This window comes from Salvelinus namaycush, chromosome 25 (assembly GCF_016432855.1).
Source record: "Salvelinus namaycush isolate Seneca chromosome 25, SaNama_1.0, whole genome shotgun sequence".
Lineage (NCBI taxonomy): Eukaryota > Metazoa > Chordata > Actinopteri > Salmoniformes > Salmonidae > Salvelinus > Salvelinus namaycush.
Genome location: NC_052331.1, coordinates 12,106,284 through 12,131,641, shown reverse-complemented (window position 1 = coordinate 12,131,641; position 25,358 = coordinate 12,106,284). Strand labels below are relative to the sequence as shown.

General features: G+C 43.7%; 1 protein-coding gene across 6 annotated transcripts in view; it reads left to right on the top strand.

The window, feature by feature from the left end:
• The window catches only part of LOC120020255 (E3 ubiquitin-protein ligase mib1), a 90,409-nt gene extending 65,949 nt beyond the window's left edge, over nucleotides 1-24,460 (top strand). For 3 of the 6 annotated variants that reach the window (XM_038963800.1, XM_038963799.1, XM_038963796.1), the window contains 10 exons: nucleotides 12,514-12,646; nucleotides 13,413-13,499; nucleotides 14,050-14,208; nucleotides 15,368-15,549; nucleotides 15,712-15,901; nucleotides 16,214-16,292; nucleotides 16,459-16,602; nucleotides 17,958-18,038; nucleotides 18,596-18,696; nucleotides 21,990-24,460. In XM_038963800.1, coding sequence (XP_038819728.1) covers nucleotides 12,514-12,646; nucleotides 13,413-13,499; nucleotides 14,050-14,208; nucleotides 15,368-15,549; nucleotides 15,712-15,901; nucleotides 16,214-16,292; nucleotides 16,459-16,602; nucleotides 17,958-18,038; nucleotides 18,596-18,696; nucleotides 21,990-22,130 — 1,297 coding nt within the window. In that variant the 3' untranslated portion in view covers nucleotides 22,131-24,460. The remainder of the gene's footprint in view (nucleotides 1-12,513; nucleotides 12,647-13,412; nucleotides 13,500-14,049; nucleotides 14,209-15,367; nucleotides 15,550-15,711; nucleotides 15,902-16,213; nucleotides 16,293-16,458; nucleotides 16,603-17,957; nucleotides 18,039-18,595; nucleotides 18,697-21,989) is intronic. The other 3 variants (XM_038963802.1, XM_038963801.1, XM_038963797.1) reach the window with 3 other exon arrangements.
• The last annotated feature ends 898 nt before the right edge of the window (nucleotides 24,461-25,358 follow it).

Sequence of the window (25,358 nt, the reverse complement as noted above, 5' to 3'; positions counted from 1 at the left end):
GTACTGTGTGTATACTGTGCCCTGCTCTTCTTTGCCAAACCTAGAAAGAGCAGGATTTATTTGTGTTTCCCTTTAAGTGCTTCAGCAATGCAGGTGATAAATATAGGATATGAAGGTGATATACTCCTTACTACACGGCTGACGGGTCTATGAATATTTTCTCACTCCATTTAAAAACAAATGTTTATATTCATTTGCTGTATTGGAACGGCTGTCGTAATTTCTATTCGGGCACAACTTGATAGTTCTTTATAGTCAATGATAGTGTTTCGGCGTGTTGTGGAGGACACCTTTTGGACACTGTTGACTATGTTATTATTTTTGTTTCATTCATGGTTATTGTAGATGTAATGAAACCGAATTCTGAGTGCACAAAGCTTCATAATGGGATCTAACCTACATCATGTTGTGCACATGAACCACACCGGTTTAGTAGTCCATGTTAGATTAATGCAGAACATATTATATCTTGATGGATGAGTCATCCCAGGACTACAATACTGCAGCCTGCTACTGCATGGTACACATTCAAATCTAGTGTGTTCTTAGCCACCATGTTACTGCATGCATGGTACACACTCTGATCTAGGAAAGATCTGGTTCTACAATGTTCATAATCTGACATCTGGTGAATAATTCACAGTGAGTTACCTGGTTAAGTTGGACCGCTCATATAAATGCAGTGTGACAGGAGATTGAAGTGAAAAGTCTATGTGATGCATTGCGTGCAATTAAGACGCTGCTTCCCCCCTCAAAGAAAGCCCATCTTATTATATACATTACGTTATACAGTACCAGTCAAGATTTTGGACACCTACTCATTCAAGGGGTTTTATTTTCCGTATTGACTGACCTTCATGTCTTAAAGTAATGATGGACTGTCGTTTCTCTTTGCTTATTTGAGCTTTTCTTGGCATAATATGGACTTAGTCCTATTTGGTAAAATACCATCTTCTGTATATCACCCCTACCTTGTCACAACACTTGTGATTGGCTCAAATGTGTTAACCTCTCTGGGATATGTGGGACGGTAGCGTCCCACCTGGCCAACATCCAGTGAAAATGCAGAGCGCCAAATTCAAATAAATTACTATAAAAATTAAACTTTCATGAAATCACACATTCAATACACCAAATTAAAGCTACACTTGTTGTGAATCCAGCCAACGTGTCAGATTTCAAAAATGCTTTACAGCGAAAGCAAACAATGCTATTATCTGAGGATAGCACCCCAGCTAACAATCACAGACCATCATATTTCAACCCTCCCGGCGCGACACAAAACGCAGAAATAAAGATATAATCCATGCCTTACCTTTGACGAGCTTCTTCTGTTGGCACTCCGATATGTCCCATAAACATCACAAATGGTCCTTTTGTTCGATTAATTCCGTCGATATATATCCAAAATGTCAATTTATTTGGCGAGTTTGATCCAGAATAACAACGGTTCCAACTTGCACAACGTGACTACAAAATATCTCAAAAGTTACCTGTAAGCTTTGTCCCAACATTTCAAACTACTTTTGTAATACAACTTTAGGTATTTTTTTACGTAAATAATCGATAAAATTGAAGACGGGATGATCTGTGTTCAATACCGGAGGAAAAAATGTGTAGCATGCTTTCTGGTCATGCGCCTCTAACTAACAAACTATAGTTTTGGCAAGTCGGTTAGGACATCTACTTTGTGCATGACATAAGTAATTGTTCCAACAATTGTTTACAGACAGATTATTTCACTTATAATTCACTGTATCTCACGGGGGTGGCAGCATCATCTTGTGGGGGTGCTTTACTGCAGGAGGGTCGGTCCACTTATCAAAATAGATGACATCATGAGGCAGGAAAATTATGTGGATATATTGAAGCAACATCTCAAGACATCAGTCAGGAAGTTAAAGCTTGGTCGCAAATGGGTCTTCCAAATGGACAATGACCCCAAGCATACTTCCAAAGTTGTGGCAAAATGGCTTAAGGACAACAAAGTCAAGGTATTGGAGTGGCCATCACAAAGCCCTGACCTCAATCCTATAGAAAATTTGTGGGCAGAACTGAAGAAGCGTGTGCGAGCAAGGAGGCCTACAAACCTGAATCAGTTACACCAGCTCTGTCAGGAGGAATGGGCCAAAATTCCCCCAACTTATTGTGGGAAGCTTGTGGAAGGCTACCCAAAACATTTGACCCAAGTTAAACAATTTAAAGGCAATACACTAAATTAGTATTTGGTAGCATGTAAACTTCTGACCCACTGGGAATGTGATGAAAGAAAGAAATAAAAGCTGAAATAAATTAATCTCTCTACTTTTATTCTGACATTTCACATTCTTAAAATAAAGTGGTGATCCTAACTGACCTAAGACAGGGACTTTTACTAGGATTAAATGTCAGGAATTGTGAAAAACGGAGTTAAAATGTATTTGGCTAAGATGTATGTAAACTTCAGACTTCAACTGTATATATTCATAAAATAAGCGAGGGGGTCCAATCCAGCCTGCTGTGGGTTTGTGTATCCGGGGGGTGGCAGGACAGACTGACTAACGAAATCAAAACTGTGTAGAGATAATTGAACTACATTTATACCGTTTTTTGACTGTTCAGCTAGCTAATAATCACTGAAATTAAAGCTAGACAGGCATGAAATATTGAAAATTCCAAAAATGATGAATGGAGGATTATTTTATGCAAGTTTTGATGGCGAGGAAATATGTAATCCATTTTCAGTTGAAGACCAAATGCGGCAACCTGGGGCAAAATTAGTTTGACACCCCTGCACAACACCATTGAATAAGAAATTGCGAATAAGGAAAACCATACAGAAGTTATCAAAAGTCCATTATTTAGCCTGTATTTTGGACACGAAAAGCAAGAACTTGAGAACTGTATGGTACTCTATCTATGCACCCACACGGATCTGGTGGACTACAGTTGGAATTTATTCATGTTTTTATGGGCTCGTTCTTATCTGTACAACAATGTACATTTAAACAGCCCAGCTCCCTCGTGAGCCACATTATACATATCCTCTGTATTGCACTGGGGCATATGGCCCCGTTGTTTCAGTGCTTCGGGGGGGGGGGGGACAGTAGCGGATACAAAGCGTTTTACTCCCAATTTTTCCTCTGCAATCAATGGATACATTTTAATTAGCTATATGGACTCCGTTCTGCCCGTGTATCTTCAATCCCCGAAGTCATTTGTAGTAGGGAAGAGGGTGAGAAGTTAGAATTCACCACAGGACTCCCATCCATCCCTGCAACACTGCAGCAGCCTCTTAATCTCTGTTTGGATCTTCTACAATTACTGCACTTTACTTATGTACAGAATCTGGTAAAGGGTTGTTCCTCCTTTTGTTATTGGTTTAAAGGTGTTGGTTTATTATATTCTAGTGTGGCTGGTACCCTTGCAGCTCATCTACTACAGAGTGAACTCAGCCATCCGTCGGAGTGTAAACGTGTGTGTGTGTGTGTGTGTGGCCGGAAGCCGAGGCAGCCAGTGATTTAGAGTGCTAGATTTACGAGCATGCTGTAGATCCTTGGTGCCTCTCGGACGGTCGACCATATTTTGACAGGCAGGAGGCTGCCTGACTGGCCGTCGATCGAAGGCCCTCGCTTCGAGCAGCTTAATTCTCCACCACTGTTCTGCTCTGCAAACCCCCAGTCAATCCCTCTAAGCATGGCTTCTTAACCTCAGTGTGAAACAGCATGAAAAATCCCCAGGGGCAAGAATAGTTTTTATGTTATACTGTGTGTTGTTTGTGCCATTTTTGATGGTCAGAGTCATGGTAGTTGTGGTGAAAAAATGGTCAGGAAATCAATCATGAGGGTAAGGATGGTAGTGAAAGAAATTGCAGCTGTCTCACTAGGCAGGTCGGAGTAGTGAAAGAAATTGCAGCTGTCTCACTAGGCAGGGTCGGAGTAGTGAAAGAAATTGCAGCTGTCTCACTAGGCAGGGTCGGAGTAGTGAAAGAAATTGCAGCTCTCTCACTAGGCAGGGTCGGAGTAGTGAAAGAAATTGCAGCTCTCTCACTAGGCAGGGTCGGAGTAGTGAAAGAAATTGCAGCTGTCTCACTAGGCAGGGTCGGAGTAGTGAAAGAAATTGCAGCTGTCCCACTAGGCAGGGTCGGAGTAGTGAAAGAAATTGCAGCTGTCCTTCTAGGCAGGGTTGGAGTAGTGAAAGAAATTGCAGCTGTCCCACTAGGCAGGGTCGGAGTAGTGAAAGAAATTGTAGCTGTCCCACTAGGCAGGGTCGGAATAGTGAAAAAAATTGCAGCTGTCTCACTAGGCAGGGTCGGAGTATTGAAAGAAATTGCAGCTGTTTCACTAGGCAGGGTCGGAGTAGTGAAAGAAATTGCAGATGTCTCACTAGGCAGGGTCGGAGTAGTGAAAGAATGTTCTGTAATAGTTTACCAGCTATTTTGTCCATTAGTCCATGTGACTTGGAAAGTTGTTGTGTTGTCATTGCTAGCCCAAATATTTTTATATTCTTAATTCCTTTTCTTTAGATTTGTGTGTATTGTTGTGAAATTGTTAGATATTACTGTTATACTGCATTTCGCTACGCCCGCAATAACATCTGCTAAACGCGTGTATGTGACAAATGAAATGTGATTTGATCTACGTACACACACCCTTGTATTTCCCCTTTACATTTTTCTGGATCCATTCCCCCACTAGAGGATGTGTATTAGGAATATTATGTCAGGACGTGAATTATACGTGTGTTGTGGCAGGACGTGTGTTGGGGTAGGATGTGTATTGTGGCCGGACATAGATTATGTGTATCATGGCGGGATGTGTATCATGGCGGGATGTGAATTGTGGCAGGATGTGTATTATGGCAGGACGTGAATTGTGGCAGGACGTGTATTGTGGCAGGACGTAGATTATGAGTATTATGGCAGGACGTAGATTGAGTATTATGGCAGGGTGTGTATTGCGAGTATTATGGCATGACGTGTATTGTGGCAGGACGTAGATTGAGTATTATGGCAAGACGTAGATTGAGTATTATGGCAGGATGTAGATTATGAGTATTATGGCAGGGTGTGTATTGTGGCAGGACGTGTATTATTGCATGACATGTATTGAGTATTATGGCATGACGTGTATTGAGTATTATGGCAGGATGTGTATTGTGAGTATTATGGCAGGACGTAGATTATGAGTATTATGGTATGACGTGTATTATGGCAGGACGTAGATTGAGTATTATGGCATGACGTGTATTATGGCAGGACGTAGATTATGAGTATTATGGCATGACGTGTGTTATGGCTGGTGCAGAGATGAGTGAGGCTTTTTTAAGGTGCTGAAGGGAATGAAGTGCAAGGGGCAGAGGAGCATTGTGGGGAAATAATTGGGTCATATAGAACCAATGGGACATTAATGTGCAATTCAGGTCCCCCTCACTGTCTACCTCTGTCTTCTTAAATTGCTATGAATCAGAATGTTCCACAATGCAAAGTGATTTAAGGATAAAAAAAATTAAACGACGCATTATCATTGCCTACTTCAGAGATGGACAAAACCACATCTGGGTCGGTTGCTTTAAAAAATGCACCAGTCATTTTTTTAATTTTTTATTGGTCACCACAAAATTCATTATATTGCTTAGCAATTCAAGCCATTCCAAAACATAGAAATGCACAAGTCAATTAACTTTCTTCCCATCCCGTTTTATGCAAATAAATAGTGGTTAACATAAGCACCCACTACGACAGGTAGACAGCGAAGGTCACTTTGCAGGGAGAATTATTCCAGCCACGCCAGCCTAATCAAAGGCTTTTCTATGGAGCTGGAGCCTGGTTCCTCTGTGATGTGCTGCTTTGGCCTGCACTGGTTTATTTAGCCTTTCAGTCTACATTGAGAGAGACTAGAGGGTGGAGTCCATCTCAACGGTGGGACTGGGTCATTGGGCATCCATCCCCCTTTTGATAGCCAAGACCAACCTGTGGGGCTCTATTTACTTATTTAGGCTACATCATATATTTACATCATCTAGCCTAGCTCTCACTGAAGACTGTCACTCCCCAGACTCACACCAGAGAGAGGGCACCGGCTAGAGGATGGTAGCCTGAATGCCAGTCTGTTTCAATTTGTTTGGCATGAAATTCCTTAAGGAGTTGGCAGTAGACAGGTTTCCATCTAGCCATATTTATGCAATGAAATACCTGCGTGATGAAAACAGCGCATTATCTGTTAACTTTCCAAAATATTGACAACACCAAATATATTAAGGCTGGATTTTTTGTTATTTGTCAGCGAAACATATTATGGAACACACTGTTCTTATTTAGCTCTGTCCTATTAGTTATTTTCTCCCTCACCTCCTGTTGCATTGTGGGTACCAGGTACTGACCACCACACAGCTGGCTGTCAGCTAGGACAGGGTAGCAGAATGGCCCTGTTGACCATTCCCACCCACCCATGCACACACACACCCTCGCTATACAGGCTCCTAGTCAATGACAAATTGCAGCCCAAGACAACAGGCCCTGATAGAGTGCTCCTGAGGGACTTCTGAGATCTCCCGCAGCATGACCCAGTTCCATCACGCCTTCACTTCTGCTCTCTCTTCCTCCGTCTCTTTCTCTATCCCTCTCTCTCTCTCTCTCCCCATCTGTATTGGTCCCTTTCTCCCTCTATCCATCTCTCTCTCTCCCTCCCCTGTTCTCCTTTCTCCGCTGTGCCCTTCTGCATTGAGGCACTTTCTCTCTTGCTGCCTGCAAGCTTTAACACAGATCCTAACAAAAGGAGCTTGCCTTTTTATTTCTCCAGCTCGAGTCTCCATCATCCTTTAACACTTGGCCTCTCTCCCTCCCTCCCTCCACATGCTCCAGAATCTTTCTCCAAGCCTCCTTGGTGTTAACGCCCTGGCCAAGTCTATATGCCCTGCTACTACTAGAGGTTCACAGCCTCTGCCTCCCATCTCCAATGTGCTCTCTCCCTCTATCTCCCCCTCTTTCCCACATACCCCCTTTCTCCCAGTGAAAACCCACTCACAGACCTCCAAGATAAAACATGAAGTATTTGGTATTTATTAGGATCCACATTAGCCACTGCAGAAGCATCATCTACTCTTCTTGGGGTCCACATGAAACATGACATAATTCCTAGTACAGAAAATGATGAATAAAGTACTGAAATACACACACGGCCTACATATCAGTACATACAAAGAATATATATGTCTAATACATAGTACAGTGCAAATTACAATACAAGATTATACAGTGCATTCGGAAAGTATTCAGACCCCATGACTTTTTCAACATTTTGTTACGTTACAGCCTTATTCTAAAATGTATTAAAACCTGTCTATTTTAGGTTCCAAAGTTGACAGTGCATGTCAGAGCAAAACCATGAGGTCAAAGGAATTGTCCGTACAGCTCAGAGACAGGATTGTGTCGAGGCACAGATCTGGGGAAGCGTACCAAAACATGTTTGCAGCATTGAAGGTCCCCAAGAACACAGTGGCTTCCATCATTCTTAAATGGGAGAAGTTTGGAACCACCAAGACTTCATGGAGCTGGCTGCCCGGCATAACTGAGCAATCGGGAGAACTTGATGGTCACTCTGACAGAACTCCAGAATTCCTCTGTGAAGATGGGAGAACCTTCCTGAAGTACAACCATCTCTGCAGCACTCCACCAATCAGGCCTTTATGGTAGAGTGGCCAGACGGAAGACACTCCCCAGTAAAAAGGCACATGACAGCCCGCTTGGTGTTTGCCAAAAGGCACCTAAAGACTCTCTGAACATGAGAAACAAGATTCTCTGGTCTGATGAAACCTAGACTGAACTATTTGGCCTGAATGCCAAGCATCACATCTGGAGGAAACCTGGCACCATCCCTACGGTGAAGCATGGTGGTGGCAGCAGCAAACTGTGGGTATGTTTTTTAGCGGCGGATCGAGGGAAAGATGAACAGAGCAAAGTACAGAGATCCTTGATGAAAACCTGCTCCAGAGCGTTCAGGACTTCAGACTGTGGCGAAGGTTCACCTTCCAACAGGACAACGACCCTGAGTACACAGCCAAGACAACACAGGAGTGGCTTCAGGACAGGTCTCTGAATGTCCTTGTGGCCCAGTCAAGTTCGAAAATCTCTGGAGAGACCTGAAAATAGCTGTTCAGCGGCGCTCCCCATCCAACCTGACAGAGTTTGAGAGGATCTGCAGAGAAGAATGGGAGAAACTCCCCAAATACATGTGTGACAAGCTTGTAGCGTCATACCCAAGATGACTCGAGGCTGTAAAACTGCCAAAAGTGCTTCAACAAAGTACTGAGTAAATGGTCTGAATACTTACGTAAATGTTGTATTTTTAAAAATATATACATTTGCAAAAATGTCAAACTTTATCTGTTTTTTGAAACTGGATTTAATGCTGGCTTGAGTTACCTGGGGTGGATAAGTTACATGTAGTCATCGCTCTATTTAATTCTGTGCATTGATGTGAAGAAGGCAGACCAACGCCCTATCATGGACAGACCTCTTCCCATTTAGCAACCATTTGAGTCTGTTTTGACCATGAAAGCTTGCTATCTAGGGTCACACCCAGCAGTTTAGTCTCCTTATCTTGCTCAATGCTAACATTTAGTAATAGATCTAAACGAGGTTGAGCGAGTGATTTGTCCCAAAAATTATGCTTTTAGTTTGAGATATTTAGTATGTTATTTCTTCATCCATCCTCCCCTTTAAAAAAAAAAAAAATCTTGTCTCTTCGGCAAATAGCTAACTGCATTGTAGCAATGCCAGCCAGGCAGCGTGGCAGGTGCATTAATATTAATGTCTGCCCATTTCACCCAGCGTGGCAGGGAGCCTGTCAATCTATTCAGCCTCATAGAGCTGGAAAGAGAGAGTACCTATCTTTGCCATGATAGCTAATGTAAAAGTCCTCGATGGCGCTGTCCATGCAGTGTGCAAGTGCGACTTCTATCCATCTCTATGGTCAAGCTTCTTTTTTACTGGAGAGACTCTCCTTTCTGTCTCTCTCCACCCCAACCAGCACTAATTGATCAGTGCAGCACAGTGCCGCAGTACCACCTAGCAAACACCAGAGACCACCAGTCTGCTGCCAGGCCCTAGTCACTTTGGTGGGGGACCTGGGACTGGGGAGGCAAGGTGGGCTGTCATTGGTTAAATTGTCTGTTGAGGAGATTTTTCGACCAATCCTGAGAGGGGAGAACTAAGGTTAGTGCTATTAGGAATCCTTGGGATGTCCCTACCCTAAACCCTAAGCTTAACCCTTATCCTTACTGTAACCTTAAGCTTACCTTAATCCTTAACTCTTAATCCTTAAATCTTTAATCTAAGTAACATTAAAAAATGGCCATCAAAATCTGTTAATTTAAGCCAGTGATGTTTTTTCTTTGTTACTCTGGCTGCGTCTCAATCCACCCCATCTGCCTCTGTTGGCCTTCTGCATCATGCGTTGAAAGGTGGCCGAGCTACAGCGGTGTTTGTGAGACCATGAGACATTACGAAAATCTGTCTTTTCACGAAAACGTCTGTAGGTCTGACTGACTCTTGAAGACGATGTTCATTTGCTTTTTCTGTTCCATTTTTACATGCACATTTGCGGAACACAACCTAAAATATGTGTTCCAACAATGAGTTTTGGAATAATTGCGTCATTTTCCGGTTGTCACTAGTTTTCACAGACACAAAGTCAAAATAGGCTATTTTGCAGTGAGGCCCTTTATCTGCTTCCCCAGAGTCAGTTGAGCTCATGGTTACCATTCCTTTGTCTCTGTGTCCAGTATGAAGGAAGTTAGAGGGGTAGTTTTGCGAGCCAATGCTAGCTAGCTTTAGCGCAATGACTGGAAGTCTATGGGTATCTGCTAATTTTAAGTTTGACAAAACAATGTATAGTGTAGAGAATCATTGTCCTGTCTAAACCGCTGTGAAATATCTTTTCAATAACCAAAAATATTTTATTTTAAGTTGTTTGAAGCAGGTATACAAGACTGAAAGTAAAAGACGCAAAAACAAAATTTGATGGGGAGCATAGAAATAGTGCACATAGAACAAGATCTACCACTTTTTTGACTTGCTTTCAATGAGAATGACAGATCTATAACTAACATTTCTATGTGAATTTTGTTGGGTCGCCCAAAAGGTTACATATTGCATCGTTAACCATTTTACCTTTCATCTTCAATTGGGTAGGGACATCCCAAGGATACCAGATAGCAAGGACCAGAGAACACAAGCTTTTGCATGGGATGGTTGCCTGTGGGTCTCATAAACTCTTGTAGTCACGGAGAGTGCAATTCAGAAAGGTTGACTCTCAATGTCACGCTGTAGAGAGTTCTTGGGATGACAACATTATCTTCTCTCTCAACTCAAGTGTTTTAGTCCTGTAGAATAGAGAAGAAGAATACAGCTGTCAAATATTTATTCGTTTATACAGTTGTTTAAATATTCTTGAGGGAAATTTCTTGAAAGTGTCCCACGTGATCATTATCTTATATCTTACGAACTACTGCACTATTTCGCAGTGACACGTCTTGACTGTTTAGAAAATTGGTAGCAGTAGAGCTGTGGCTGGTTGGCAACACGTTTAAGCCACGCTCTCCTGCATTAAGCATTTTAAGATGGCTGCAAGCAATGCAGGTGTGCTTAAGACAGACGCTGTGCGGAGACAGAGAGAGAGAGAGACTGGGGATCAGGGTATTCTGCAGCACTGCAGTAATAGAGCAGCCAGCTCTGCTCTGTACAGATATATACTGAACTTCTGCTGCAGCTTGGGAGGGTTACTATGCTGATGCTATTTATTACTCTAAAGAGAGAGAGAGAGAGTGTGGGTTTAGCAGAATCCACCCTGCAGCTAACCGGTACTCCAGAGAGCTCCGAGTCCCAAAGCCTACTCTACTCCCAGCGTGTGCCTGCGTCTCTACTTTCTTTCTTGCTCTATCGTTCTTTTTGTTTCACTACTACATGTGTATAAGGACCTAATATCTACCTAGCAACTACTGCGCTCCCTCTTCCTTCCTCCGCTGGTTCTCTAGTACATGCCTTGCCAGAACTTTTCAGCCGTGTCAAAACCCTTTTGTACTTGGCTGTTTTTTGTTTTTTTTGTCGCAGTTTCAAAGATGCAACCTACGCCGTTGTGAAAAGTTTCCCAACAAAGTCAGTAGATATAGCCAGGTTTAGTCTTTGACTATTGGCCTGGTTGACTGTATTAGGGAGGTTACGATATTGCCTCACTGCATGCAGTGTGTGATGGGATGAGAGCTACTTGACTGGTCTGTGGGCTGGTCACTTCTAGCCCAGGCTGCTTACGCTGGGCTGGGCAGGGCAGGGCAAGAGGGGATGGAGAGATGGATAGAGAGATAATTGGATGTGTGTTGGCTAGCTGAGGTTTGATGGAAGACCCAGTCTGCTCAGCAGGGGGTTTGTCGCATGCCTGTCTCTGTCCTTCTACCGCTCCGCCTCTCTCCCACGTTCAAATAGGGTCTGCCCATATAGGCCAGTTTTCCATTGTAATGTTGCTCTCTCCAGTCCAATGTTCTATCCCGTTTCTGTTTTGGTGTGGCGTCATTGCATAGTTGGCTCTCTTTTCCAAGTGCTCTGCAGATTGTCAATAGGCCTTATTCCAGTCCAGACACACTACTACTTGCCTTCGTGTCATGTCGTTTCCCCATGCAGCAGCCATCTCTCTATAAGGCATGTAACCTCCAAATGACCTTTAAACAGGAGCATAACCACTCGCTGCTGCCTCGCAACGCACCCCTCTTAAACAACCCTGTTTAAACAATATATTCTCTCACCCCCCCCCATAAGGAGAACTGACTGAAAGCAGCTAACTGTGGTTAATGACCAGTTTGCCTCTCAATAACGGGGGCTTTTGTGCTGCTTCACCAGGGAAAGACTTTCTCTCTTCTTTCAACTGGGTTTGACTTGAGGATGTGGGTTTCTCAAATTCCGTCAGGCACTTGTACAGTACTCCACAAAGGTTAGCCTAAATAGAAGCTGTGGTTGTGCCAATAGCCAAGCCCATCGTTAGCATTCTAGTAGTTTCCATGTAAGAATGAATGCACTGTTGAAAAAAATCGAACCTGTGTGTGTGTGTGTGTTAAAAAATAATAATAATAATAATGTTTTTTTGGTGCACTGTATGTTTCGGCACCTTTCTCTGTAGTGTGTGTTGGTTCTCAGTGGAGTGATGCCTTTCAAGCGGCGTATTGGACTTTGATATATAGAATCGAATCTTTTGATACGTTGAGGAATGTTCATATCATATTTCCAAAATGTATCCTGGCCACGTGACTGGACCATCACTGTCCTATCCCATAGGGCCGGTAGGAATCTAGTCAAAGGCAGTGCACCATTTGGGACTCATCCCTAGTCATTCAGCACTGATCAATTGATTGCGCCCCCATGACCTTCCTTCCTTCCTTCCTTCCTAGGATTCTGTTGTCATGCACCAAACCATCATCTTCCTGCTCATCCCTCTCTCTCCCTCCCTCTCGGTTTCACTCTCTCTCTCTCTCTCTCTCTCGTTGCAGTGCCATGCGTGTGTTGCTGTCCAAGCTGCCGCGGCCCTGGATCGTGGACGAGAAGAAGGACGATGGTTACACCGCCCTGCATTTGGCCGCACTCAACAACCACGTAGAGGTGGCCGAGCTGCTTGTTCACCAGGTATGACACACACGAACACCCCACTGCATTTCAAACAGTCTGGAATAGCCAAATTAATTCTGGGCTTGTAAAATTATACCTAGGCCAAATATATGCCTTCCACAACCATAAGAGCATCATTTTTTAACATTTTATCAAAATAGTTGAACCTGCTTTTTTCAATAGCCACTGATCTGGCTATGAAAATGCCCTTTTGGTTACAAATTTAACCAGAGCCATGTACAATGCACATCCCCACTAAGAATGACCAACTTCTTGTAGCAGGCGTTATAGAAAATGTCTCAAACAATCCCTGAAGCACAAGCCCACGTGCTAGTGAGTAACCAGCTAATCTTTATATGTAAAGTCTAGCCAACTTGGATCAATTTGCTTGCTAACAAGGTAGAACAGTTGAACTGTTATGAACACACCCTTCTGTCCATCTCCATCTGTTTGAACAACATGCTAGCCTGTCCACTTTTAGATGTTGAAATCAAGTCGCCTACCTGGATAAGAAGACGCTTGTTTCTCAGAATGAGAACTAGTCGCCAATTCCTTTTATATCAATGTCTATGAATTCAATATATTGCTCAGCCCTAGCTTAAACCATGCAGTCATGCACCAATGTACTGTAGTATACATTAGGAGGTACACCGCAGAACCAGTGTGTGCATGTTATACTGGGGAGTTTATACAAGAATATTTGAACGATAGCTCTCTCTCTCCCCCCCCCCCCCCCCCGTCCCCCCCCCCGTCTCTGTGTGTTCCCTCTGTTTCCTCCTTTCAGGGCAGTGCCAGCCTGGACATCCAGAATGTAAACCAACAGACGGCCCTGCACCTGGCTGTGGAGAGACAGCACACACAGATAGTCAGGGTCAGTCTCTCCTCACTCACTCACTCCCTCCCTCTTTTCTACTTTCCTTACTCCCTCGCTACTCTCCTTACTCCCTCGCTCCTCTCCTCACTCCCTCTCTCCTACCACTAATTGAAGATGCTATCTGTAGTTATCTCACTATCTGTCCCCCTGACGGTGCACTAAAGGCTGTTGAGAACATCAAAGACAGTAACCCACGTTTAATTTAAAATGGAGGATCTCCTGCAGTAGAATTAGCCCGCTAGGTCCAAGCTGACGTAGTGCCAAAGAAAGGAGAAAGCTTTCTGAGAGGGAACGTGAGAGGGGAGTAATGTGGCTCCTGTCTGGGTAAAGCTGTTACATCACCATCTTGTGGAGTGGTTGGGAAGTGCTTCAGACTGGCACAGCAGGACCACAGTCATGTGCTTGGACGTCTTGCTACGATATGATGCTATACTCATTTGGATGATGATCGTTTTGAAAAATTGGTACTGAACTGTTATACAAATAAATGCTCATTATAAATTAGCACCATGTTCATTTGGAACGCTCTGTATCTGTCTGTCTCCAGCTACTGGTGCGAGCGGAGGCCAAGCTGGACGTGCAGGACAAGGATGGGGACACTCCTCTCCACGAGGCGCTGCGTCACCACACGCTGTCCCAGCTCCGCCAGCTGCAGGACATGCAGGACGTCAGCAAGGTGGAGCCCTGGGAACCATCCAAAAACACGGTACGGGATTAAGCATTTATTTAATTATTTATAGTCTAAGATGTCGAGGGAGGGGGGGTGCTAAGCTAACATATGGAGTTGTTTTAAGATTGTCAAACAATGGATCATTTAGCTATTTGATTTGGAATTTTAGGACCCCTATTGAGTAAAACATTCATAAATGGCAAAAAGGACCGTCCAAAAATAAATCATAAGAAACAAGGTTTTGAAGTGTCTGTCCTAAATCTAGCAGATATTTATTTGTAAACTCATGAAATATATATATTTATTTAATACATATTTAATGCCTTTTTTGGGTAAACAACCTTCATACCTTCATTCGTTTTTTTAAACCGGTACCGGTTACCTGAAGATGAGTCCCGTAACACTTGTGGGGTCGTAGAGCAAAACGGAGAACACCATCGCGTTCGTGGGAGTCTCCCCTTTCCATAGAGCGGTTCATTATAGGTTGTAGGCCAAACCATTCGGACGCTACAGACGTTTAAGTGAGAAGATTGATTTCGGGATGTCTCATGGTCTGACAGAGACAACGCTCTAGCTCTGCCGCCTTTCACCGCAGATGCGGAAGTGCGACACTGGCGGATGCGGTGGATTGAGACAACCAAAGCAACAAAAAAAAACATATCTAGCTTAAACTGACGGATTTTGATGGGGATTTTGACTCACTGGCGCGTCAATGGACTCTATCTAGGTGGGTTAAACAAGAAAGTCCCATTGAGAGATATACATAAGGGGGCCTGCTTCATTGTGATTTCAAGCACCGTTTCGGCTCATTACTATGCCAAGACAGCTCCTCACTCGGCTGGCTGGGCCATTTCAAAGCCCCCGTCTCCCAAGTCATTTATCCTCAACATGTCTGACTCTTTCTAACCAGTGGCTTACATCTGTACTGATGGAGCCATTAGGGTAGCTAATTCAACTGTCATCTTGTAATGTGATGCTATGGGAGAGGGACCCAGCCTCAACCTGTACAGCCCTATACGCTAGTTCACACATTCTAATTAGACATGGTCTGCTCTGCTCTCCTCTCCTCTGTCTGGTGGAGCTGGGAGGGGGGGTAAGTCGGAGATGGAATGGGACAAAGACCGAGAATGGGTGAAAGAATAAGGGAGACAGAAAAAGACAGCGTTACTGACTCCTGTGTGTTGGTCCTCCACAGCTGATCATGGGCCTGGGCACCCAGGGAGCAGAGAAGAAGAGTGCAGCATCCATCGCCTGCTTCCTGGCAGCTAACGGAGCAGACCTGACCATCCGCAACAAGAAGGGCCAGTCCCCTCTGGACCTCTGCCCCGACCCTAGCCTCTGTAAGGCCCTGGCCAAGTGCCACAAGGAGAAGTCCAGGTAAGAAACCCTAGCTCCTTTACCCAGCTCCCAGCCCAGACTTTATAACCCACACTATAACACGGTTGTCGCGCTTCAAGTAGTTGTCTCCCCTATCTTCCATTATATCCGGTCTCCTCTTTCTCACAAATGCCCTCTTCTCTCCCCGTGTCTCCCCTCCAGTGGCCAGGTGGGCTCTCGCAGCCCGTCTCTGAACAGTAACGGTGAGACCCTGGAGGAGTGTATGGTGTGTTCTGACATGAAGAGAGACACCCTGTTCGGACCGTGTGGACACATCGCCACCTGCTCTCTCTGCTCCCCCCGCGTCAAGAAGTGTCTCATCTGCAAGGACCAGGTCCAGTCCAGAACCAAGGTACTGTTGCACACCTACCCAGCCTCAATAAAGTGATCATGTCTGTATTGGAACATTTTAGGGCGGTATTCTGTCTTAGGATCTACTTTTTTGCTCGAAGTCTCCCATTGATGTCCGTGAATGATTTAGGCTAACTATTGTTGCGCTTCGGTTAGTATCAAGCTGTATAAGTTACTAATGAGAGAATCAATTCATAGATGTTTTCAATCTGTTTGGGGGGTGGGGGGGTAAAGACATCCTCCAATCAGAGGTACGACTTTTTCTTTTTCCTTTCATTGACATCAGATGTTTGTTTTTGTTGTCTCCGTACAGATTGAGGAGTGTGTCGTGTGTTCCGACAAGAAGGCTGCCGTGCTCTTCGAGCCCTGCGGTCACATGTGCGCTTGTGAGAGTAAGTACATTAAGTGAACCAGCCTAGGTTGCGTCCGGTGTGCCCTGTGGAACGGGGCCCCGTCTCGCTGCAGGAACTGACCGATTTTATCCCGAGTCTTTCGCCCTTTCCAGCGGGCCTAACTGACCTGTGACTCTGTCCGTGTTTGTTCCCTCCCTCGCTGCAGACTGTGCCAGCCTCATGAAGAAGTGCGTACAATGCCGGGCTGTTGTGGAACGCCGCACGCCCTTCGTCCTGTGTTGTGGAGGGAAAGGTATGGAGGATGATGCAGCTGATGATGATGATGATGATGAGGATGATGAGGACCTTAGTGAGTGAATCTTCCACACGTTCCCTTTTAATTCCCTTTTTATCCTCCTTCCTTTCTTGTCATGACTCACCGTCCCTTCATTTACCCTCCCCCCCCACGATGAACATGTTCTGTTGCTGTTGGCTTTGGTTTTCTGATTCACAGCCGTCTTGCTCACTCATTATTCAAACGTTGGCGTTGTCATTGTTTTGTGTGTTTTAGTCGAGTGTGTTATTTTCCCAGACTAGGACACCACCTCCCTAGTTGAGGTCATTTAATGCGTCATCTATGATCGTCAACTTAATCAGACTAGAACTGGCTGACCAATTTTTATAGAATGTGTTTCATCATAACATGTAATTCAATCACGTCAGTTTTATAACATTTTAGCAGCATGCACTCATGTGATTAACAGAAATTGGCCTCCATAACTGGCTATTCATTCTCCCTTAACTGGCCCCAAGAAGTATATTTGTCAAACTGCTTCCAATATCGCCATCAGTCCATTTCTCCATCCAAATCAATCTGTTAGCTAAGCAGTGACGGTACAATGTTGGTCATTTTTTTAATGTGTGTATTTTGGGTTACGTTCACCATCCCCTAGTGTTGTCTTTAAGTTGCACACGGTTTTCGATCACATTATTGTCCCTCCTTTATGACTGCACCTCACACGCAGTTCCCTTTATTTTGTTGTCCTTATTATTTTATGTTGAGTTAAAGGGGAAACTGTTGTAAGTTCACTGATTTTTATATTGATCTGCTGAAGATTCGCTTGTCGAAAGATCTTTCTGTGTGTTGCCACAAACTCACATACCGCACAGACACACACATACACACACACACCGATCTCTTCAAATACAAAGTACATCGTCTATCACACACAGATGCGCACATGCACATTCCCGTATGTCCCTTGACATTTGAAGAGGGATGCCAACCTAGACGAGACTCTCCTAGCCTTAGTGTTAGTTAGTGTTTAATGGGGAGCACTAAAGAGTTGTCAGGTTACCTGCTGGGTACTGCTGACCCAAACAGCTTTTTTCCTGGTCCTAATAACACTATTTAGTGTTTTTTTTGTTTTTCGACTTGGACGGAAGCGGTTGCAGCCAGCTGCCTTACTCGATCTAGCGAAGACTCCTCCCCCCCACCCCCCCCCCACCACCTAACATCTATTTCTGATTAATAACCTCATTTTCCTTGCCCTCTCTCTCTCTCTCTATCTCTCTCTCTCTCTCTCTCTCTCTCTCTCTCTCTCTCTCTCTCTCTCTCTCTCTCTCGAGGCCTTTTAATAGAGAGTAGACTGCTCCTCCTCAGGCCTTGTCTTGTGGAGTTGTATCTGGGGCTCCTGCTATAACACTGTGACTGGTTATTCTCAGCAGGTAGCTCTAACTCAGCTCTAATGGCAGGGGGGTCGCAGCAGGATCTGCTCCAGCCCAACAATCTGGCGCTAAGTTGGTGTAAGTATCTCATCCTCTGCCCTGGTTCAAAAAACCCCTCTGCTGTCTGCCCTGCCTGGCCTAGGCCCTGCTGCCTAAACCCCCTCTTCCTTCGCCCACCGCTCCACACCACACACAGAATCACACACACCCACGATTACACTGATTTCCACCATTCAGTCAGGTTGTGCCCTCAAGCACGTGGCCTCGGACCATTTTCGGCCAAACACTGTCTGGGGAAGTGCATGTGTCGAACTCTGAAATCCCTGCTTGTTAAAAAAGGCCTGGATTCAAGTGTAGAACTCTTACCAGAATGTCCCACATAGACAGGGCTGTATGATTGCTTGATTGGTTTGGCCTTTAGAGCAGCATGTCAATAAAAGGGAGGTTTGCGTTGACATTGCCACCAACAGAATGAAAGACATCTGCCCTTCTCTCTCTCTCAATCTCTCCCGCTTGCGGTCTCTCTAGGCTGCATTGAAACGGCTCGGGGGCCACTAGTTTGAGAGCCTGCATATGTTGGTTGTTGGTTACTTTCTCAACTTTGTGTGCGTTCTATCCTTGTTTCCCTCCTACAGCCAGCGGTAATATCCCGGCCATGCAGAGAGACAAAGACAACACCAATGTCAACGCTGACGTTCAGAAGCTGCAGCAACAACTGCAGGACATCAAGGAGCAGGTAAGCGTGGTGGTATGTACGAAAGACAACACGGGGATATCTACTAAAGGGATATCTACACGGGGATATCTACACTTTGTGTGTATGCTAGGCACATCCAATAATCCTTCACTTACAATGCCTTCAGAACGTATCCACACCCTTGAACTTATTCCACGTTCTGTTGTTACAGCCTGAATTTACTTTGGATTCAATTGAGTTTTTGTGTCACTGGCCTACACACAATACCCCATAATGTCAAAGGGGAAGTATGTTTTTTTTTTTTTTTTTTTAAATTACAAATGAAATGCTGAAATGTCTTGAGTCTAAGTATTCGCAACCTCTTTGTTATGGCAAGCCTAAATAAGTGCAGAAGTAAAAATGTGCTTTACATGTCACATATTAGGTTGCATAGACTCACTCTGTGTGCAATAATAGCGTTTAACATGATTTTTTTTAATGACTGCCTCATCTCTGTACCCCACACATACAATTATCTGTAAGGTCCCTCAGTTGCGCAATGAATTTCAAACAAAGATTCAACCACAAATACCAGGGAGGTTTTCCAATGCCTCGCAAAGAAAGGCACCTATTGGTAGATGGTACTTTTAAAAATAAAAATACATTTAATATCCCTTTGAGCATGGTGAAGTTATTAATTACTCTTTGGATTGTGTATCAATACACCAGTCCCTACAAAGATACAGGCATCCTTCCTAACTCAGTTTCCGGAGAGGAAGGAAACCACTCAGGCATTTCAACGTGAGGCCAATGGTGACTTTAAAACAGTTTAATGGCTGTGTTGGGAGAGAACTGAGAATGGATCAACAACATTGTAGTTACTCCACAGTACTAACCTAAATGACAGAGTGAAAAGATGGATGCCTGTACATAATGAAATAATCCAAAACATGCATCCTGTTTGCAGTAAGGCACTAAAGTACAACTGCAAAAATACAACTTCATTTCATAAATAAACTCAGCAAAAAAAGAAACGTCCTCTCACTGTCAACTGCGTTTATTTTCAGCAAACTTAACATGTGCAAATATTTGTATGAACATAACAAGATTCAACAACTGACACACAAACTGAATAAGTTCCACAGACATGTGACTAACAGAAATGGAGTAATGTGTCCCTGAACAAAGGGGGGGTCAAAATCAAAAGTAGCAGTCAGTATCTGGTGTGGCCACCAGCTGCAGTAAGTACTGCAGTGCATCTCCTCCTCATGGACTGCAGCATATTTGCCAGTTATTGCTGTGAGATGTTACCCCACTCTTCCACCAAGGCACCTGCAAGTTCCCAGACATTTCTGGGGGGAATGGCCCTAGCCCTCACCCTCCGATCCAACAGGTCCCAGATGTGCTCAATAGGATTGAGATCCGGGCTCTTCGCTAGCCATGGCAGAACACTGACATTCCTGTCTTGCAGGAAACCACGCACAGAACGAGCAGTATGGCTGGTGGCATTGTCATGCTGGAGGGTCATGTCAGGATGAGCCTGCAGGAAGGGTACCACATGAGGGAGGAGGATGTCTTCCCTGCAACGCATAGCGTTGTGATTGCCTGCGATGACAACAAGCTCAGTCCGATGATGCTGTGACACACCGCCCCAGACCATGACGGACCCTCCACCTCCAAGTCGGTCCCGTTCCAGAGTACAGGCCTCGGTGTAACGCTCATTCCTTCGACGATAAACGCGAATCCAACCATCACCCCTGGTGAGACAAAACCGCGACTCGTCAGTAAAGAGCACTTTTTGCCAGTCCTGTCTGGTCCAGTGACGGTGGGTTTGTGCCCATAGGCAACGTTGTTGCCGGTGACGTCTGGTGAGGACCTGCCTTACAACAGGCCTACAAGCCCTCAGTCCAGCCTTTCTCAGCCTATTGCTGACAGTCTGAGCACTGATGGAGGGATTGTGCGTTCCTGGTGTAACTCTGGCAGTTGTTGCCATCCTGTACCTGTCCCGCAGGTGTGATGTTCGGATATACCGATCCTGTGCAGGTGTTACACGTGGTCTGCCACTGCGAGGACGATCAGCTGTCCATCCTGTCTCCCTGTAGCACTGTCTTAGGCGTCTCACAGTACGGACATTGCAATTTATTGCCCATGCCACATCTGCAGTCTTCATGCCTCCTTGCAGGATGCCTAAGGCACGTTCACACAGATGAGCAGAGACCCTGGGCATCTTTCTTTTGGTGTTTTTCAGAGTCGGTAGAAAGGTCTCTTTAGTGTCCTAAGTTTTCATAACTGTGACCTTAATTGCTTACCATCTAAGCTGTTAGTGTCTTAACGACCATTCCACAGGTGCATGTTCATTAATTGTTTATGGTTCATTGAACAAGCATGGGAAATAGTTTTTAAACCCTTTACAATGAAGATCTGTGAAGTTATTTGGATTTTTACGAATTATCTTTGAAAGACAGTGTCCTGAAAAGGGGACGTTTCTTTTTTTGCTGAGTTTACAAGCGTTTGGTGCAAATCCAACACATCACTGAGTACCACTTCATGTTTTCAAGCATGGTGGTGGCTGCATCATGTTATGGGTATGCTTGTCATGGGTCAAGGGCTAGGGTTTTTTGTTTGGGGGTGGTGACTGAGTAGAGCTAAGCACAGTAAAAATCCCAGAGAAAAACCTGGTTCAGTCTGCTTTCCAATAGACACTGGGACACACATTCACCCTTCAGCAGGACACTAACCTAATACACAAGGCCAAATATACACTGGAGTTACTTACCAAGGTCTGCGTGGCCTAGTTACGGTTTTGACTTAAATCGGTTTGAAAATCTATGGCAAGACATGAAAATGGCTGTCAAGCTATGCTCAACCAACCAACTTGACAGAGCTTGAAGAAAGAAAAAAAAAGACTGTGCAAATATTGTGCAATCCAGGTGTGCAAAGCTCTTAAGACTTAACCAGAAATACTCACAGCTGTAATCGCTGCCAAAGGTGATTCTAACATGTATTGACTCAGGTGTGAATACTTGTGTAAATTAGATTTCCGTTTTGTTTCACTGAATTTGCAAAAATGTCTAAACATGTTTTCACTTTGTCGTTATTGGGTATTGTGTGTCGATGGGTGAGAAATGTTGAATTCAGGCTGTAACACAACAAAATGTGGAAGTCAAGAGTTATGAATACTTTCTGACGGCACAGTAGCGTGTGGATATTAAACACCTTTTCCTTGCCCTTAGACATGGCTTTATACTCTCTTGGCATCTGTAGCCATGTCTTACAGCAACCATTTTCCAAATACAGTATGTTTATATCAGAACTGGGATGAGTACTAAGTGTTACTGTGCGTATCTCTCCAGACCATGTGTCCGGTGTGCCTGGACCGGCTGAAGAACATGATCTTCATGTGTGGCCACGGCACCTGCCAGCTGTGTGGCGACCGCATGAGCGAGTGCCCCATCTGCCGCAAGGCCATCGAGAGACGCATCCTCCTCTACTAGAGCCCCAGGCTTCAGTCTCGGCCTACTATACCACCCCCCCCCCCCATCAACAACCAACCACACCAGCTGCTGCTCTCTCATCTATCTGAACTTCACTGCTCTCCCCTTTGTGTCTGCTAGCCCTGCCCAGCGTAGGACGTCTTACAACCAGAAAAACAAAACATAGACCTTAGCGTTACAATTGTGGCTTCTTTTTAAAAATGGAAACCTTGTTACAAAAAAAAAAAGCTGACATTGTCTTAAGAGAACCTTGGTGTTGTATCTCAGTTAAAAGCCTGTAGCAGACTAGTTTCTTGATCCCCTTGTGTGAGGAAAAAGTGCTTTGCTCCTCAGAATGCCCTTTCACCTTGCTTTCTATCTCTCTCTTACCATTTCTGTTATCATGATATCTGTGGTGGGGTCCTTGGCACGCAGCCCTGTTGTGTTGGACTCTTGGCCTTGGGAAATGTACACGCCCGGAAGACACGTCAACTCTTCTTCTGTTGGACTGCCTCAAGCAAAATCTAAAGCCCGTTTATCATTGATTCTACAAAAATTATTCTCTCTCTCTCTCTCGGGAGAGAAACTCGTCCTCTTACAATGATATCTGTGGTGGGGTCCTTGGCACGCAGCCCTGTCATGTTGGACTCTTGGCCTTGCGAAATGGCCTGGAAGACTGCCTCTGATGCTAAATCTAAAGCCCATTTATCATTGGTTCTATTGGAATTGTGTTTCTTATGCAAGCGTATTCATAATGGAAGCTACTGACTGGGATATTCCGTTCTTTTGGAGTTTACTCAACATTAATCAATGATAATTACAGTATGATGGCATGTTTGTAAAAATGCAAAGTCCGTTTTTAAAAAGTTCAGCCGGTCTCCTGCGACACGTGCATATTTGAGGTAGGGTTATTGTTGTGACATGCTCCTCTACGGCGTGTTTAATACCAATCAACAGGACAGGTTTGCACTAGTTAGCATGCTCTCTAGGTAGAAAGACTTCTGATTGAACGTAAAGCAAAAGTGCTGTTCTTTCTGTCATGACTTTGGAGGTCCACCTCCACCTTAACTCTGATAACGTAGTGATACGGCGGTCGTCTAATCGCCAGGTAAACGCCTCATCAGCTGTACCTTGTTTACCACCCTCTCTCTCTCTGTGGAGAAATGCAGGCAGGCAGCACATGTTTAGTATTGCATCCCCTTTGGGCTGCAGCGGTTAAATACTGTACTCCCAGTGGAGATGCAAGTCAAGACACGTCTCATTCAGCCGACTTCCTTCTCTAAGTGAATAGTGTCCGTCATGTACTCGCTGGATGGATGCATTCGCACATTATTGAGCGTTTGTACAACGGTATGTCAACACGTATGTCACAAGTTGCTGTGGAGCTGTTCCGAGACTATAGGTGGTATTGTCTGTCTGATATTCATCCATCCTATGATTCTTATAAGCACCGCTAATAACCATTGATTATTCCTGTGCCATTGCTTCCAAAAATGATGTACCTGTTAAAGACGTTGTTTGGGGAAAAGGTGCTCTTTACTTTGTATTTTATTTAAATGTATTTTCTTTAAAAAATAAATATATAATAATGTATTGAGCTAGTGTACAATCTAATGGAAAGCCAAAACGATAATATAGAGTAAATTATTTTGTATTGCTGCCCATAAATAGGATTTAGATGTAGCTTCTCCCACACCCACACATCCTGCTTCAATATCAATGTTGAAATTGGTCTTTTATTTTGATAGACTTCCAGCAACAAAAAAATTATCAAAGTATTATTTTATATCTTGTTTTGTCTCTGCAAGTCTTAACATGTTCAGAGTCAATAGTAAGATTGATTGATAAGGAAAGGGATATATTTTTGTCCGGTTCTTCATGTATCCTTCTACCAGTGTTTTTTTTTGGCTAAGAAGAACATGGTTCCCCTGGCAAAGTTGACACTAATACAGCACATCCCTCTCTGGAGGGAAAAGCAGTTCACTTCTGTATAAGGTGACCAGCTCCCTCGCAAATGGGTTTGCCAGTGAAAATGAGCAATTTCTTTTAGGAAATATAGTTTATATTCCGTTCACTGATCACGTTAACATTTTAAAAGCTTGAAGCACTAATATTGCTTTATCGTAGTGTTGTCTTGATGCAGTTGTTATAAAGGCCTATTTTGTACCTTACTTTCCATACTTATATCTGTTCAGATTTAAAAAGGTTTCGGTAGTATTCTCTTTCCTTTTTTTGGCATGAATGTTTGATGTATGCAGTACAACATGTATCATGAAAGCTGGTCACTGTATTGCTTAAAAGTGCTTTAAAAGACAAACGTATAGCTGAAATAAAGTTAAAAATGAACCTTGGTACATCTAACCACAGGTACTTTTTTTCCCTTTTTTTCTTGTGAATGTAAATTGACTGAAGGACGACAGTGTCAACTTGTTTATTTATAAATGTTTGATGGACAATTAATTAGCATGTTGCCTTCCCCTGCTGTGTAGGCTGGCGTCGCACTGTCTTTGTGTCTGACAAATGTACAAACATTTAGAGGCATTTGGCTGATCGCATCAATGTACAAAACAGTAATTGACTAAACAAAATTGAAGGGCTGCAAACTAAGGTAAATTAGCCGACACTAGGGATGGTTCTATGATCTCCCTCACTGATCACAGCACAGTCCTGGGGGGCAGTGGTGGTTCTAGCTTGTATGGCTCCCTGGGTGACCCCCCCCCCCCCCAAAAAGAAATCAAAAAAAATAATCACCATTCTGCACTAACTCATTTTTATTCAGACATTTTGAACAACACAAAAAAATAATCACCATTCTGCACTAACTCATTTTTATTCAGACATTTTGAACAACACAAAAAAATAATCACCATTCTGCACTAACTCATTTTTATTCAGACATTTTGAACAACAATAATAAATAATCATAATATTTAAAACCATATAAAAATATATACAAAAATAAGTAAAGACAAATTGAAACACATTGGGGTATATAAATAAAAATTGAAAAAGAGAATCGAATTATTAGTATTACGCTATTGCTAACAAACAAAAACTACATTTCACAAATCCTATATCACACAAATACACAAATGGAATAACACACTTGTAAAGAAGAGAACCTGATTATTGCACTTCAAACAAGAAACCCACAAACTAAATTGCATTAGTACTGTACAAAGTTAGAGGTGAGCTATTTGATAGATTCCCCCGCTTCCCCTACCTCAGGCTTCCAGTGGGGAGACTTGA